Source organism: Mycena indigotica (genome assembly GCF_014461135.1).
Source record: "Mycena indigotica strain 171206Taipei chromosome Unknown Mind.scaff0005, whole genome shotgun sequence".
NCBI lineage: Eukaryota > Fungi > Basidiomycota > Agaricomycetes > Agaricales > Mycenaceae > Mycena > Mycena indigotica.
The window spans coordinates 2,190,634-2,208,912 of NW_023503004.1; the positions used below are offsets into that span (position 1 = coordinate 2,190,634).

At 48.0% G+C, this 18,279-nt stretch overlaps 3 protein-coding genes across 3 annotated transcripts; all 3 read right to left on the reverse strand.

The window, feature by feature from the left end:
- Positions 1-6,469: 6,469 nt before the first annotated feature.
- Positions 6,470-7,206, reverse strand: MIND_00582000 (uncharacterized protein; the record flags this gene model as incomplete). The annotated part of the gene is made up of 3 exons (XM_037362579.1): positions 6,470-6,713; positions 6,762-7,010; positions 7,064-7,206. 3 exons carry the CDS (start codon positions 7,204-7,206, stop codon positions 6,470-6,472), a joined length of 636 nt encoding a protein of 211 aa, XP_037220500.1.
- A 436-nt stretch (positions 7,207-7,642) lies between these two features.
- On the reverse strand, positions 7,643-8,746 carry MIND_00582100 (uncharacterized protein; the record flags this gene model as incomplete). The annotated part of the gene is made up of 3 exons (XM_037362580.1): positions 8,547-8,746; positions 7,720-8,491; positions 7,643-7,666 (listed from the first exon to the last, which is right to left on the reverse strand). Exons 1-3 carry the CDS (start codon positions 8,675-8,677, stop codon positions 7,643-7,645), a joined length of 927 nt encoding a protein of 308 aa, XP_037220501.1. The 5' UTR covers positions 8,678-8,746.
- Positions 8,747-15,901: 7,155 nt separating this feature from the next.
- On the reverse strand, positions 15,902-17,478 carry MIND_00582200 (Peroxidase; the record flags this gene model as incomplete). The annotated part of the gene is made up of 11 exons (XM_037362581.1): positions 15,902-15,914; positions 15,967-16,031; positions 16,080-16,252; positions 16,307-16,342; positions 16,395-16,474; positions 16,524-16,604; positions 16,652-16,659; positions 16,710-16,746; positions 16,797-17,118; positions 17,167-17,370; positions 17,418-17,478. The coding sequence occupies 11 exons, from the start codon at positions 17,476-17,478 to the stop codon at positions 15,902-15,904; spliced, it is 1,080 nt and encodes a 359-aa protein (XP_037220502.1).
- Positions 17,479-18,279: the final 801 nt, after the last annotated feature.

The following is an 18,279-nucleotide window of genomic DNA, read 5'->3' on the forward strand; positions in this document are numbered from 1 at the left end:
CCAGATCTCGACCGGATCGCGGCGCCCTCGAGGAAATGCCGATACTCCTCGAGTGCGCGGATGATCGCGAGCATCTCCTTGTCGTGAATCTCGTAGTTGCGCTGGACATCATTTAAGCTTTTGGAATAGAACGCTACAGGGTGCCACTTCCCATCCGGGGCGGATTGTTGTGAAAGAACCGCCCCGTCGCATAATCTGAGCTGTCTGCTTCAAGTCGGAAAGGCCGGGAGTCGTCCGGGATCGCTAAGACGGGCTCTGAGACGACCGCGTCTTTGATAGCTTGAAAGGCGGCGGCTTGGCGTCTCCCCAGGCCCATTTCTGGTCTTTCTTGGTGAGCGCGAAGAGGGGTTGCGCTAGGGCCGAGAAATCCCGAATGAACCTGCGGTAGAAATTAGCAAACCCCAGGAACTGCTGGACGTCCTTCTTGTTCTCGGGCGGAGGCCATGCGGAGACTCCGGCAACCTTAACGGGATCCATTTCGACGTGGTTGTGAGAGATGATAACCCCCAGGTACTCGATTGACGATTTCTCAAGTCGCACTTCTCCTTGCGAAGGTACAGCTTGTGCATTCGGAGTCGCCGAAGGACTTCGCGGACGATCTCGCGGTGCTTACGGAGGTCCGAATGCGCGATAAGGATATCGTCGAGGTAGATCATGACGTCTCCTGAGAGAATGAGATCCTGGAAAATGTCATTCATCATCGTTTGGAAAGTCGGGGGAGTTCGTCAGGCCAAAATACATCACCAAAGGTTCGAACAACCCTCGGTTGGTCCGAAGGCCGCCTTCCACTCGTCTCCTTCTTTAATCCGGACGTTATTAAAGCCCCAGCGAACGTCGAGTTTGGTGAAGTAACGGGCGCCCTTAAGCCTGTTGATAAGGTCATTAATCAACGGGAGGGGGTACCGGTTCTTAATCGTCATTGCGTTGAGGGCGCGGTAGTCCTGGACAAACCGAAGTCCTCCGTCCTTTTTCTTAACGAAGAAGACGGGGGAAGCCATCGGAGATTTCGAAGGGCGGATACGGCCTGTGGCAAGTCCCTCCTCGATGAACTCGTCAAGTTGCGCTGTTCAAGGGGGAGATCGGATACACCTTGCAATTAGCGGGCTTGCGTCGGGAACGAGTTCGATAGCGTGGTCCCAAGCCCTCCGCTCTGGTAACGTGTCGAAGGACTCCTTGTCAAAGACGTCTTGGAACTCCTTGGCCCAGTCCGGAATCTCCGAAGGCGGGGGGGCCGAGTTACGGGCGAAGGCCTCTGCAAGGCGTTGGGACACGGTGCTCCCAGCGCGAATCTCCTCGATTGGGCGAAAGGAGGTGTAGAAGATGCGGTCGCCGTCTTCAAGATGCTCGTCGTCGTCAAGGTCTGGTGAGCGCTCCGGAGGGTCCGAAGGAGCTCCGAGTTCGTCGTCGGCATCGTCTGGGCCAGCGATATCGATAGCGCAAACGGTGGGGAAGGCGCCCGCAAGCAAGCGCGATTTAAGGAGTCGGAGGCGGCGAACCTCAGCGCGCTCGGTCCGTTCCTCGTCGCGGCAGGTGGAGCAGCTTCGGGGGCAGCGGCTCATTTTCACCTCCTTTGTTTCCCAGTTGATCTCGGGGTTATGCTTTTTGAGCCAGGAGTACCCGAGTATCAAGTCCTGTTTCCCGAGGTGGGTTACAGCCAGCTGAACGCGTTCGGAGTGTCCGTTGTATCGTAGGACCAGGTCCGCGATTTGGCGAATAGACCCAGCATCATTGGGGGTGCTGTCGACATTGTAGACCGGTAGGGGTACTGAGAGATTTCGGACTGGCACGTTGTTTCGGTTGACGTATTCTGTGTCGATAAAGTCCGAAGTGGCTCCGCAGTCGACCAGACCTGAGAGGGAGAGCTTGAGTGCGTTCGCAGTGGACTCAAGCTCAAGAGGAAGGTGGAGCGAGTTAACCCCAGGGGCGGCAGAGATGGTATAGCTGCCAGGTAGCTTTTTCTCCCAGGCAAGTCGGCGAATCCGAAGGGGGCTTCGGAGGGGGCAGGGGGTGCGTCTTTCGTTTCAGGCTCGTTGTAAGGCAAGGGAGTTGATTCATCATACAAACAAGTGAAACGATTTATGGACGCGAACGAGGGCACACCAGTCACTCGTCGCGGGGGACAAAATCCTCTGCCGGAGCCTCCGAATGCGCCTCTGCTAAGGCCGCGGTGTCGGACAACCGCGCAAGTAGCTCTCCCAGCATCTCATCGCCAAGTTGCTGGATCACCTCGTCGAGGATGTCCATATGGCGAACATCGGCGGGGAGCGGACAGTCCCGAGCCAAGTGATTGGGGTCGCCGCATCTGAAGCAGGCTCGACGAGGGGCGCCCGAGCCCTAGTACGATCCAACTCCATAGGGACGGGAGCCGGAGGTACCGGGACGGGGCGCGGGCCGCGGGTGGCGCAGGTGCGGCCACCGGGCGGATGGGGAACGGAGTTGCCGAACGAGTGATGGGGAAGGCGCCGCGGAGCTCCCGAAGCGGTCCGGGGGTAGCCGTTCCCTTAATGAGCTTCGCTCGCACCAGGGCTTCATATTGTCGGAAAGCCCGAGTGCGCCAGCCCAGATAGTCACGGAGGTCTGGGGGGTCGTTCAAGACGTGATGCCGTTGTTGATCAGGGGGTCAAGTCCGTGGCGGTACTTGGTTACCTTAACCAACGCGTCTTGAAGCCAGCGAGGTCCATCAAGTCCTCGAAGTCGTCGGTGTATCCGTAGACATCCCGCTTCCCATGTGATAACCCGCTTTCCAACTTAGCGAGCGCGAGGTCCTGTTCGTTCTCCTCAACGAACCAAGGCGAAACTCGGAGAGGAACTGGCTCCACCGAGGGAAGGGGAAGGGGTTTTTGCTCCCATGACGCTCTGCCCATTGCTGAGCAGGTCCCTCCGCCATATAGGACATGGCGTAGCGGACGGCCTTTTCTTCGCTCGGCTCTCCGTTGACCACAAAGGCCTCCGGGGCAAGGCGAGCGTAAGTCTTGACCGCGTATAGGAAGGCGCGGCCGCGTTTGCGATCCCCGTTAAACGCAAACGGAGGGTTTGGTCGTAAGACCAGTTTTGAGGCGACAGTAATATCACCAAATAACGCATCCGCGTCGGGGGCATTCGGAGATGCCGAAGGCGGTTCGGGAGCTGCCGAAGGTGGTGCGGCAGCGGAAGCCTGGGAAGCAAGGTGGGTGAGGATATTGGTGAGGTTGTCTAGTTTCGCCTCAAGTACGTCCATGCGCGCGTCAGCGTCCGGAGCAGCTCCGGTGGACATAGCGGGCGTGAAGACGACAAGAGCAGAGGAGGAGGGGTCAAGTGGCAGGGGCGGTGGACGAGGGGGGTACGGACTCGTACTCCGAGCCTGAATCAGCGCCAAACCTGGCAATCTTGACCGGTTAATCCCGTAGAGAGTTTCTTCTGCTGTAAGGGCAACCCTGGAGACTCCGACGAAAGCCTAGCAGGGGAGGATCCAAAGCGTGAATAAGAGCTACGGGAAATACACGGAGGGACCGACCTAGCAGGGGAGGATCCAAAGAGAAGAAACTCTAAGGGTCCGCCTGCTAGGGCGCCAACTATATACTGGTCGTCCGTAACTGCCGACGTAGAGCGCAAAAGGCCTGAGCGGCGTCGCAGGCTCTGTCCCAAGGTGATCGTTGGGAGGGTCTTGACGGATCGGTGATTGTGCGGGCGAAGGAGGCCGTGGACGATGGTCGGGGTGGGTCGGAGCGTCCGAGGGGGCGCCGGTCGGATGCGCCTCGGATGCGTTCGGAGGGTCCGAAGGAGGCCGAAGCGGGGGTTCCCCTGACAGTAAAGCAGAATATGATTTAGCATCTACATAGGCAGTGGCAAAGCTAGCAGAATCTTCATCAGAATCCTCATCATCAGACTCTGTAGATTTATTGGCTTTGGCTTTAGCACCTCTCTTTCTGTCTTTCTTCCCTTCTATTCTTATTATTGTCCTTGAGAAAACCCTTCATGACAGTGCATTCATCTGTATTATGAGAGTTGTTTTTCCCATGTTTAAGACAGTATTTGGTGAACTTGGCATTGGAAGAAGCCAGGGATTTGGCAGAAAGAGCAGAGTTCTCTTGACTGTTGCCATCTGTAGGTTTTCTTCCTAAAGCAACCAATCTAGCACGGACATTATCTAGAGTAATGCTGGTACCTAGTGATGTTGTGATGTTATCACGGATACCTGTCCAGTGAGCATCTGTAGGCAATGTACCTAAGAGAACTAGTGGCTGAAGATCAGGAGAAATTCCATATTGAAGGGAGGAAAGTCTGTTGAAGAATCTCACAACTTGGGATATATGTGTCTCTATAACAGTACGTTCCACAATCTGTGGGTCTCCTTCAATCACCAGTTTGGTGTCAAAGAGATCTGAGAGAATTCCAGCTGCAGTTCCTGCACGATTTTCTGCTTCAAAGCGGACACGTAATTTGGCCCAAAGACCAGCAGCACTAGTATCATTGAGATATTTGTCAGGGGAACCTCCCTTTCGGCCCCTCGGAGACGATTCCGATTCCGGTCCGACTCCGGTTCCGACTCCGGTGATCGCATCACCGCCTCCGTCAGGCGCATCGCCGCCCCCGCCTGGCGATCCCCCTGGGACCTGGCCTGCGACATGGCGCAGGCATACTGCACGGAGCAACGATCAACCTTGGCGCGTCAAGAGCGCAGTATATAGTTCCGCTACCTAGCAGGCGGACCCTTAGAGTTTCTTCTCTTTGGATCCTACCCTGCTAGGTCAGCCTCACTTGTATTTGCTTACTTCTATTCACTCTTTGGATCCTCCCCTGCTAGGACCTTGATCTCAGGCCTCCGGGGTTGCCCTTACAATATTCTCCTGATAATTCATCAGAGAGAAAACTATCGATAACACCTAAAGCTCTGCTGTTACGTTCCTCTGGTTGATCTTTAAATGGAACACCTGTAGCAGTTGACCCAGCAGTAGGAGTTGCAGCAGGGACTGCACAGTAGCATCAGCAGGAGTTGTAGCCTGGATGACTATTGCTATCAGAGTGTAGACACCAGAAGTACGAAGTTCATTTATAGCTAAACGTTTGAATGCAGGCCAATCAGAAGCTCCAGCCAATTTGACCTTAGAAGTCTCCATAGCAAAAAACCTAGATGGTGCAGAATATTTTCTAAATGCTTCTAGCTTCAAGAGCGAGCAGTGAGTCTTGATAAGAGCAAGTATGTTGTCAGAGCTGTAGCGCTCCGGGGCCCATAACCTGTCAAAATCTGTAAATGCGCGGAAAGCGCAGTAACCTCAGTCTCCCGCTATATGGGATCAAAGACTGAGGGGGCAACGGAAAAAGGTGTCAGTATATATGTAAATGTAATGTACCTGCTGACACTCCCGGAACTCCCATGGAGATCATTATCACGGGCCGGAGGCCGGGGCGGACCGCCATCAATTCCTGACAGTTCCTTATTCCTCCATCGTAGCTCCTAATTCTATAAGTACTAGATAGGGCTGGGGCTACGCCCCAGCTTTAAACTTGAATGTTGCTTGAATAACATGAAGAACATTGCCACTAACAATAGAATGGCACAAAAATGCCCAATGGCCTTCTTAAATATCTCTTACTGCAGGACAGCTGGTGTAGTGGCAATCCATGCTGTTCTTACCTTTGGGTAAACTGAAGGTTCTGGGTCCCGGGTAGTCAGGCGTTCGAATCCCAGCAATGCGACATAACACAGAGTTCTAGTGGGTATTAGATAATGATTCTTGAGTCCCACACTGTCTGACTGTTGTCATTCGTGTGTAAATGCATTCTCTGCGGGGCCCCGGGTTTGAATTCCCGGACACTCTTACCAGAGCCTTGTGGGATAATATTATCAACTGCACTTGAGTCTCAAATGGTACCGCCAAAAAAAATCAAAAATGAAAAATAAATATCTCTTACTAGTATATGTTAAGTTAACCCAAGTCACTAACATTTGTGTAATTATTTCTCAATTTGTGGGCAATTTGAGAATACTTCCTTGTAAATAACCTTAAGAACAACTTGTTTACCATGCTGGGTGCAAGACATGACTTACAGCTTTGTATCCCAATTAGGATTGGTCACATTTTACGGCTTTTCTTACCAATTTAGGACTTTACTGTACTATTTTAATCAATTCGTCACCTGCCAACCTGCGTGACATGTGCGACGAACTTAAACTTTCGTCAGGCCTTCCCCATTAGGGAATTTCGGCGCCGGAGGCGCCGGATCGGACGGAAAATTACCATATATGGACCAATTTGGGGCCAATTTCTGCCGGATATGTGTGACTGACGAAAATTTTTCGTCGGCTTGAGCCCTGTGTGACGCGTGACTGACGAACTGATTAAAATACTACAGTAACGGCAGTGACCCCAGAAATGGAAGTGTGGAGCAAATCAATTGTTAAGGCCAATGCCAAACATGTGCATACATTCACACGACATCTGCTAAATATAAAAGTAATATCTGGAATGTATATTATATTCATACTTATTTAGCTAACCCCAATTAGTATCATATCATGATTGAACCATATATCGGCTTTTAATGGTCTCCTAGCTAAGCATTGTGGAATGGATGAATTCCTCTGGAGCAGCTGCATAGCTGAGACAAAGGCTACATCAAGCTCATCATCCCTCAAACCATACCAGAAGATAGTGGTCGCTAAAATGTCTGCACCCTGGACAGAGCAGCAAAAGAACTTTAGAACTTCATTGCGGAGATATTTTGATGTGAAACTAATTTCCCAATCAGAATCTACAAAATACTAGTCTCCAAATGCTCACCAGTATGAAGTTGCAAGGGCATCTGCATAGCATGAAATATATTCACTGGGAAGTGAAAAATCCATTTGGAGCATTGTCCCCATTAGATCATGAAATCCCATCCCTGCTTCCTTGACAAGGCGTATAAAACCTGGTTTATCTAAGGACAGGACCCAGTCCACAATCCATTTCCGGGTGGCAGGTTGAAGGAAATACTCTTTCATGTGCTCTGATAGGATCTGCTTTCGTGCAGCCCACAGCCACTTTGAGCTATTGTTCTATTAGTTCTTGCTGCACATCATGTCTTTACATACCTAAGATACCTCTGAAACAGAGCGAGAAGTGATGGTGTGAGTTTTATGTCAGCTACATGAATAAGAAGTTCTTGAAGAGGAGCTGCAAGCCTCCAGGGGTAATCAGTACTGGTTTCTAAGCTTTCAAACACTGATACTCCAGAAGCAAGCATCCATTCAACAATCAAGTTGGTATCACTTGAATTCTGGTTGTGGAGTTGTGCAGTGAACCTTGAGTTGAGATGTTGCAAAATCTGAAGCTTGACAGCCAAGGGGACCTTGGGAAACCTGTCTCGGGCTCTCAATATTGAATCAACGGGTATGCTTCTGGCTTACATAAGATATTGCTCAAATACCTCTGTGTTCACAGTGGTGCAGCCGCCGATCCGTGCCCCGTGCTCGTTGATTGGTATTCAAGCCTTGGACTAATACTAAACAGTCGCGCGAAAGATTCAGGATATTGGGCCACACTTACTTGAATGTCATAATGCATATGTACTGAAGCGGGCTTTTGAGAACATTATGAAATGGGATAGTGTATTCTGTTTGAGATAGACGATGGCTAGAAAGGCGAGGATTGCCTGGATTCCGTCGAAACATCATCTAGTGTCATGCCGATCTAAGATTCCCTTCCTATGTGCACTTGAGTATCATTATGATATATCAAAAAAACTGGCGCGACTCACCAGTTTGCGCTGGCGCTTCACGGCCCTCCACCGCAAGCGCTCCTCGGCCATTGCCCAAAAGTCACGCTCCCCCCAAGCCCCGCGGCGCCAGTCGTCCTCAAACTGCGAGCAGTAAACGGCGCAAAAGCGCGGGTCACCGATCTCGTCCGCGCGCTCCCCATCCGAGGCGAACTCGTCCGGCACCCCGGGGTCCACCTCCTCCCTATCCGTCCACAATACCACCAAGACACGAAGCCGCTCGCCACACTCCGCCAGAGTCTTCCAGATAAAGGGCGGGTCCCACATGTCCGTCAGGGCCAAATGCGTCAGGGCGGGCAGCATGCCGAGAATGGGAATCATCTGCGCCGACAGGGGCATGTGCCCGAAAATATCTAAATGCGTCAGCTGCGCAAACGGGCGAAACTTTGCAGCGCTCGGGGCCGCGACGTCATCCACGTTCCAGAGAAGCTCTGAGAGGTTGACGGAGAGGTGCCGAAGCTGGGTCAACGGCTGCATCGCCTCCAGCAGCTCGGGATACGTGTCGCCCGTCCATATCGCGAGGTCCGTCACATTCGTCGTCGTGCGCAAAATATGCTCGACGGTAGAGCGTGCCATCTGGGACGACAGCGCCAGGTGGCGCACCTGGCTGCTGCGGTCCGGCTGAGGCAAACTTGAAGGGGGAGGTCCAGGAAGTCCCGCGGCCGACTCGGGGAAGAGCCCGAGAAAGTGGGACATAAACAGGTCGTCCTCAGCGCTGGACAGCGACACCACGCGGTAGCGCAGTGGCTCTAGCCTTGGTGGATAATGCGAGTGTCAGCATGTCGCGATGCGAAAAGAAGACCACGCACCATTCATAAAACCGGCGCGCGACACAAATCAGCGTCCGCATCGTCTCGTCGTCATTCCACCCTGCCAACTCGCAGATTTCCCGCTCTAGCTCCGGCGGCAGCTGCGGTGCCGCTTTATCCACATCGTGCATCCGAATTCCACGCGCGCCCAATGTCCACGTCGAAGTATCGTCGAAGTCCAAGTCAAAGAGGTGTCGCTGACTCAGCGCCGATCGTCCTGTCGGCCGACAGCCCGACAAGTATTTCTAAGGCTTCTATCAGCTTCACTGTCTCATGGCTTCCAAAATCAGCCCGGAGTTTAACGATAGAATGTGAACCCAGATCCCAGAGATTCCCCAACAAAGAATACCTTCTGGAAGGGGTTTCCTATTACCAAAAAAATAATGGAATCTTTTTCCAAATGAATTTTATCTGTGAAAACAATGATAAATTTCTTTTCTTGGGTTAAAAATCTTGTAATAAAACCTTGGGTTTTGGATCTGCAAAAAATAGCAATTTCCCTTTTTAAAGAGTGAGTGAGCACAAGCGGGTGTTATTATTCAAAAAATGTATATACTGTCAGAAAGTTTTTAGGGCCTCCTGGGCCCCTCCTTCCTTACTATTTCAGGTAATATACTCCACAATTAGATAAAATAAGGATCATGTGACCTGAGGATGCACTCAAAGTGGCGATAAAACTTATATTTATAGTCACATTTATTAGAATCCTTCTACTTTTGAGCAATATACGTATAGCATCTAAACCCTTCCGGAGTGATTAGTAGACCATGTATGACTATATGCAATCAAGGTTCAGATGATAAGATTGTGACACCAGTCATACTGCAGCCAAACTAAGTAGCTGAAACATTCTCACAGGCAAGCAGTATGTATTACGCCATGCATATACTTATACCCACCTTGTGTTACATGGTGAAATACTTTGTATACAAATATAGTCTAAAATAAGCTCAAACCCACCGGAACTCCCCCAAAACTGTTGCATATTTTTTTCACTACCCTATATCCATAATAAGCATTATGACACCCTCCTTCAGTGAGCATACCAATAAGTAGTTTCTAGGGATCAGCACCTAACCGTACCATACAGTGTACAGTCACAGTAGTAGTCAGGTACGAGATGGAGCCTGTAGCAGGCTCTACTTACTGTAAGCTGTATATAATAGGTATAGTTGATGCCTCCCACATGCTCAGCATAGGCATCAATCACACCAAGACTTAGCAAGGACAGGCCACGTTGGCATGGTTATGGTCCACCGTTGGCTCCACAGACATGTCCAGTGGCTCCCTGCCTTATCATGTTGATGAGCTTGTAAATGGAGCACATCTAGAAACTGATCACATAGAGCAAATATTATAATTTGAATGCGCTAAATACTTGAGAACATTCCAGAGTTATAGTAGAACTATATGAGTCTAGATAGGTCCACAGACCTAGATACACCCAGAAGGCCAGAATACCAGTTCTGGACTGCTCTAGCAGCACAACCACAGAACTCCGGCCTAGACGAGAACCAGAACCATTGGTTGTGGAAATAGAACATCCCAATACAGAAGATGGATTGTCCAGAATATTCTAGAATGCACAGCCACAATGACTCCAACTGAGTCATAGTGCTTCCTTTGTCACATTATGTAATTAATTTCTGAGTAGTATATAAGGAGCTCAATTGTAGTAGATAGACTACCAAATTACACCCCACCTATTACCATATTTGGCAAGTAAGCAAGGCAGCTAGGTAGTGTGAAGACAACTCTACACATCAAACATTCATCAGGGAAAAGGAAACCTGATAAAATTTTAGTTTTAAATTCAGTTTAAATATTTCTCATTTCATTCCATTTACATGGAATAAGAGGAGAGATATGTCAATCCTTGTTCCATTTAAAGTTCCAAATGTTTGGGATGAAGATCGCCCAAGGCTCAAAACAGATGATCCTGATGATCTGGAGGAATATATCAAATCAAAAGAATAATCCAAAGTACAGTATTGTTAATAAGCAGGAGAAAAATGATTGTTTAATTCGCTATGCTCCACCACTTAAATCTTTGAGCTGGAAGGCTTTTGACAGCTTTCAACCAACCTCCAGTTATCGAGAATTTCTTGATGAAGTCAAAACTCTTTATATGCACTCCAAACCTGAATTAAAAGATTTTGTCAGTTCCTTGAAGCAATTGGTCATGATGCCTGAAATCTCACAAAGTGAATGTGCAAAGCTTCATGTTTATAATGTCTAATTTGCAAAGATTGTAGAAGTGATACCTGACTCACAACAATCATCCCATATGATGTTATCACCTGTTAATCCCAATTATCTCTTCTGATTAGAATGGACCACCCATGTGGGTGACCATTCTAATTAGAAGAGATGATATAAAAAAGCCCTATGCTGCAATAAAGGGGGCTATAAAACTGCAATATCTCTGAGACACCAGGCTCTAAGTCATTTCATACGTTATCGCCAGTGTAACATTTTGTGACATTTGTGACTGGCATGATACTATTAATGGTGATCTTATATTAGTAATAATAATACCTGTGTAGCCTGGTACCCACTATAAACTGCCAGGTTTACTGAGACAATAAGATGTGACACTGGTATGTCACGTTACAAAGAAGCTATCATATAAGTGTATTCTGATGAATAATAATAATATCAAGCCTCCAGTATACAGCACTTATGATATATGTGACCTAGTGTGACAAATTTCCCAAAAGGGAAATTTTTGCCGTTTGACTGTATGATCATCTGAGGATGTCACAGATCGTCACAAAATCAAAGTTGTATATTTTGACTATACAAATAACTTTCATGAAGTGACCTATAGTTGCAGCTGAATAATTGTGCTGGGATTGGCCAGTGATTGGCTGATCTATACCAAATACAGTGATATATCACTGAGTGGATAATCTATAAAGGTGATTGGAGCACTACCAAGGGTGCCTAAATGATAATATCGATATCCTAGACAATCAAATGTTATTAGTATAGCTATATCATCTCATAATGATTGATCACCTACATTGATGCTATGATATCACCACCAATCCTACATTAAGTCAGATAATTCTTGTACTAGTAGGTAGGTCACAACCTAGTGCTCATATGCTCTGATGTAATCATGGTCCTATATCTTGAGACTATGATATTAGACTGTTTTTCTCTAGTTTTCATGTTTCAAATTTGATCAGACTCAATGATCACTTGATTTCTCACTGGAAAATCTATAGATAAGCTTAATGCAAGTTGCGCTCTGTTCTAATAGATGGCTATCATAGATATGGGAGCTCCCTATAATTTTAGATATCATATTTACCTCCATATATGACATATATCCTAACACACCAATCTCCCAATAACTGAATTAGAAGTGAGGGATCCCCCATAGTATAAGGGTAGCAAGCATGAGAAGGGGTCCCCTTATAAGATTGCACTTTTCCCACCACATTATATACATGAAAAATCTTGCTATTCCCCATTCTAATAATGAATAGTACTGCACATCATATTAGCAATACAGCTGTAATCTGCTAGTTGATTATAGATCAAATATGTGAAAGTCGGCAAATGAGGTGTATAAATCTACCCACATACTCCAATTGATCTCTATATACTCTCAGAGGATGCATTGGGATGAACATTCCAAGATAAGTTGAATGCAGAACCAGTTTACATGAATGGTGGGGTCTATAGACTGAGTACTGGACATTGAGATGCATGTATGAGAATATTTGGATGTCTAGTAGGACCCCATACTATAATCTATTATGGTTGTGGCAAGTGTTATAGTAGGTAGCTGAAGAGAGGGTAGGTACCCAGAGAGCAAAACAGAGTGTCTTCGCTATTACAACTGGTCAGAAATTAATTTCAAGTATGATCTAAGACATGAATGCAGGATTGTATGGACCCCTAAATGAACCTGTTCAGCACTTGAATTAACCTCATACCTATTGTGGATCATGAGATTCCATGCATGTAGTCCCAGGATATCAGCAAAACACTGCTCTACTGAGCATTTAGGCATTCTTGGCAGTGAATAAATGAAGGTAATGATAACAAAAAAATCGCTGATAGGGCTCAAGGATAGTAGGATGATATACCTTTCAAATGAACCCTCTCCCAGCTTTATCCACTAAGGCTAGCTGGAGATATGGGCTTATCTTTCAGAGGTGATGGAGATCAAAGGCCACTGATGAGTGAATGCATTGCATTCTTGGTGCCAAATTCAGTGTGCCAAATTCAGTGGTGCTTAGAAGGATATATAAGTAGCCAAACTCACACGTTGGCCACCTTACATTTTTAAAGTACCAAATATGCTCTTTTCAATAACTGAATAGTCAATATGGGAATCCTATCATGTGATAGTGATCAAAATACCTGATCAATCAATGGTCCTTTTGAGACCCTTCCTGCTAGTTCTCAATTTATGCTTTTAGCTCAAGCAGCTCTGAAGATAGAGGTCCATCAGTTATATATGAGTTAGTAATAGGTCAGTGCTAACACATTTATTGAGCTGTCACTATATATTCCTTAATGAAAGTTGTTTATATAGTCAAAATACACAACTTTGATTTTGTGACAATGTGTGACATTCTCTGATGATTCCACTGTTGAACTGTAAAAAATTCCTTTTTAGGAGACATGTCACGCGTGTGACCTCATATGACACAGCAGAAGTATACGGAGTTGAAACCAGCCATTGATCATCAATATGTATAGTATAACATAGACATATATAAGAAACCTTGGATGTTACGTCACATACCACTGTTACATACTAGTATCACATCTTGTTGTTAGGATAAACCTGTATAACAGGCAGGACAGGGGTTATGGTGCTCAATATAAGATTATTGTTAAGTTACCATACCTTAGTATCTACCAGTCACAAAATGTCACACTGACCTTGGGCGATAACACACAAAATGACTTAAAGCCTGGGGTCCCAGAGATATTGCAGTTTTATAGCCCCCTTTATTACAGCATAGGGCTTTTTATATCATCCCTTCTAATTAAAATGGTCACCTGCATGGGTAGTCCATTCTAATTAGAAGAGATAATTGGGATTAACAGGTGGATGTTATGTGAATGGTAATACCTGTATATGGTATGGTGCTGATCCCTAATTAACTTGTGTTGGGTTGTAGTGATGCCGAATATCCATGTCTGTACCGTTTTGCACGCGACATCATGACTATTCCTGGTAGGTGTTCTCTTAGTCACCTTCTGCTCAACTGACATTCAAAGCAGGGTCTGCAGTCGCTGTCGAGCGTGTATTCTCTGGCGGTCGTGACACAATATCCCTCCGCAGGTTGCAACTGGCTCCAGAGACGATCAGGACCCTCATGTTACTCAAGCACCGTCTTCGGATGCGCCGTGCAGGGGCGCAGGATGCACTGGAGCAGATGAAAAAGGTAAAGGATTCGATTTCCTTGCACGCTGAATAGTACTGTAGCTACATGCTGTCTTAGATACTCGATTGAAAGTCACCGTCTGCCATACCACACCGTATCCGGACCGTATCCGGCCGTACCGTAGCCATATCCAGCTGTCCAGACCCCTAATACGGTACGGTGACGGTCCGGTTGGGCCCGTATTTATCCCGTAGATGTACGGCCGTACCCGTATATGGTACGGTGCTGATCCCTATCAGGTTGTCAGGTTGCCCATCTTTATTAGGTTGATGGGGATCTCCATCAGGTGTCATACATACTGTCTTGTTTTCATCAGATCACTTAATAAATTTAACTGATTTTTGCAAATATCTCACTGTACCGTATTGGTGTTTGCAACAGCCAGGATCTTCCACCGGACCCTGACCAGGCCCTTGCCCTAGACCTACCCCCGCCGGGGCTTCGCTCACCATGGGGCCTGCTACACAGTGCATGCCTTTGCTTACCTTTATACCATCTTGGCTTTGGGTGGTAGCGCCAGCCGTGATGGACCCCACCCTGCTGGGAGCTGCCGCTTGCTGCTGCATGGAGCCCGTTTAAGTCAACATCTTCATCATTCTCCGGGCAACTGACGAAAATATCAGAACAGGTATTTATCCGTGACACTTGTGAGAAGCCTTAAATTACATCAAGGAGCTGCAATGGGATGACACCTGATGAACACCGGCGACCTGACAACCTGACAAACATGGTTTCCGCCCACTTGTGTTTCATATAAAAATATTGGTTTTGAACCAAAAAAAACCAATACTTGTCAGGGGAACCCCTTTTTAGCTCTTGGAACCATCTGCATCCTAGCACAAGAGCAATACAAGAGTGCCTCATACCAGAAACCCTATGTCATAAATCCTGCAAATCAAGAAAGTACATTAATATTATTTTCTCTCTATATATATTAGCTCATCTAAGATAAGTATGTTGATACCCCCTTCCAAATTTCTGAGGGAACACTTATTTGGATTTTCATTTCTGAGTATTGAAATTTGTTCTGCAGTATTTTGGATTATTTGAACCTCAAAAGAAGAAGAAATCATTTTTAAAAAAATACTATGTTACTATCTCATTCAATTCAGCTAGATCACTGATTTTGATGGAATCAAAAAGGATTGCTATGAGAATCTGAAAAATCAGTATTATTGCCAGTTGACCAAGACCATAACATGCAGAATTGATTGAAGTAGTGCAGTATTTTGATTATCTGTCTAGGTTATGTGTTACCTAGCTAGATGCATAACAAGTTGGCCCCAACCAGGGGGAATATTCCCAAATTTTCTATCTTGTGCTAAGCTGTACGAAGAGACAGGAATCTGTGCCAACTTTTGCAGCCTGCACATATAAAGGTATCTTATTTTCACCGTGTAAAATGATCACTGGCTGTTTTTCCTTGGGAGTCCAACTTGAGGCTCTCTTCATCAATATCAATTCCAGATAAATCAAGCATTCATAATATTAAATAGCCCCACAGTCCCAGTCTCAGAGCCTGATCTTTCTTTTGCTTTTCGTATGTTCCCCTTTTCGCCTTCTTTTTCTTTTGTTGCTAACGACAACAGTGGCAGTGGCCCAGGAGTATTGAGTTTCAGCGAACCGATGGCCACGGTTGCGGGATATCTAAGATTTTTTTTGTGCAAATTCATTTTTAGTATCTGGAGGCACTTGCCTTTTGCTTGCCCTGCAGCTCAGGCTGCTTATTTCGAGTCTGCGTGTACCAGCTCTACTACCGAGCTGAAGGGAAACGAAAGAAGATTTAAGCCACACAATTGAAGAAGCGAGTGAAATTGAATCGATTCAGTGTATGTAGGTGATGCGAATACAGGCGGCTAAGAGAGAGATAACAGTCAACGACATCCAGCGCAGCAACGAACCCCGCGTGGATAGATAAATTTAGGTCTATCAATAAATTTACGAGGGTGGGCTAAAGCACGTCTCAGCTCGAAAGCACAGTAGGATGGGATGAAGCAACTTACACAGGAGCGACGGAGGTGGCTGGGCCGGGGTCGGCAGTGAGCGCCGGGAATGGGGCAGTGCCACACTAATGCAAGTGTCAGATGGTGCTGTATGGGAGAAGCGATGTGCTTACCGCCTGCTCGACATCGTTCATGGTCTTGCCGGCGGGCAGATGGGGCTTGCCGACGACGGGCTTGGGGACGGGGATGACGTCGGAGCAGTCGATCATCTTCGCGGTGTTCTGTCCGATGACGGCCAGCTTCGCCATTGCTGCCTTGAACGCGTTGGCCATGGCGTTCTGGTTAGCTAAAAAATTAAATGAGATTCAACCCGGGTATACAGTGGAGAAGGCGAACGCACTGGCAAAGGATTGGAAGGTGCAGGCCGTGCGGGAGTCTGTAGCCAAATGTGTTAAATTACGATCTCTGTGCTCACGAGCTGAACAGACCTCGTGCGAGCTCGGAGTCAGAGTTGAGGCGGATCTCTCCCTTGAGGGGCGACTCGACTTCACCCTGGTGTCCACCAGTACTATATAATGATGAAGTAGGCTGCCCCAGGTAGAGAGAGGATATCGTACCCAGGGAACAGTACGCCACGGAGCTGGGTCTCAATGAAGAACTGGGTGTCGAAGATCGAAGGAGTGGAGGAGAACGGGGTTCTGGGTCGGTTTAGAGTGAAATAAGACGAGGGTTAATGAGGACATACCCCGGAATCTGAGCAAAGTATGAGCGAACGGAACCGAGGAACAGGTGAGGAAACATACCGAGGGGTCAACCAAGTCAGCAGCCGCAATAGTGTGGCTAGCAGATTGGGTCAACAAACAGCGCAATGTCAAGAGAGAGTAACATACGAGGCAAGCAATGCCACCACCTCGGCGGGGGAGAAGTTGACCTCCTTGAAGCGCTGGAGAATCTTGTCGAGCGAGTCTTGCGGCTCGGGGACAAGACCAATCGGCGAGGGAGCCTTGGCGACAGGACGACCCATCAAGAACTGGAGACGGGGGGCACCAGGGCAGTTGCTGACAGCAACAGCACCGGCCAGCTGGATGAAGTCACCGGGGGTAAGGGTTGCGTTCCACTTCTCAATGAACGGCGTCTGGGCGTCAACGATGTCGTCGATACCAGCGTTGGCCGGGAAGTTGACCTCAGTGTCCGCGAACGTGAAGATAGAGCCTAGGAATGGAGTTGAGAAGGATGTTATCGAGATAATTGACGACCTACCATCAGCGCCTCCACCGCCAAGAGTGGGGGAAAGACCGATAGCATCGTGGAAGGTCAACCGCAAAGACTCGTGTGTCTCCTCGCCACACTCTCCGCCGTCGAAAAGGTTTTCGATGAGGTCGTCGACAACGGGGAAGAGGGCGCAGCAGGCAGCGTTTGCGGTGACTTGACCGGTTGAGCAAGTGACACGCTTGGTGAGCGCAGCTAAAAGGCCGTCAGGTAAATCTTTATGGTACGGAGATATCGCTTACCACTGGCAACTCGAAGAGAGGCCGCGAGGAGGACGATGTTGGAGAGAGTCTTGAAAGCCATTGAGATTCCGGTTCCGGGGGGTTCAGGTGGTAGAGACGCCTTAGCCTGAGGATTGTAGTCGACGCTGCCCTCCCTTTATACCCTCCCATCCCAGAGAAAACCGCAAAAAGCGAGGCTGAACGCGTTCCGGGAGCTGTAGCTGCCCGAGCCAATGTCTGGCAAGAGATTTCGGGGGGGACCCAAGACTTACCCATTCGCTACCGCTCACACGGCGCTGGCGTTTTGGAGGTGGGAAGCTGCAACACAGGTGAAAACAAGCAATATCGTGTCTTGAAACCCGGATAATGCCACTGGTGGGAAGGAAAGGGAATAAGATTGGGCGGGTATTTTCGGGACCGTCGCTTTGGATATTGGTCAGTGTTCTCTCCGGGCTCTATTGGACGGGTTGAGGGCGTGATGAGGTGGAGTGCGCCTGAACATCCGACAGCTGGGTGTGGGTCAACTCGGGTGCCTTGTCGAGCGACCCGGAAGCGGTGGTTGACATTGTGGTAAAGTGGAAAGAAATTTGGCGTCCGTCACAATCATGATGCGTTGCCTTGCGTTGCCCAACATGCCTTTCCTCTGGTGCGTCTTCAACGTGAATGCCCACACTGGAGCTCATGCGCGGGATCACACGTCAGGCCTTCAGCTGTCTCTGTCGGGACTCAAAAGATGGTCTGATCCAATGGAAACAACCAACCCGCTGTAGAAACCAGCCCGGACTCGGAGTACAGTGGCAAGATACCAAGTACTTACTCCAGTCCACCAGTGGTACTCAAGTTGGGATTCTGGGAATATACAAAGCCAAATTAACACGGTGAG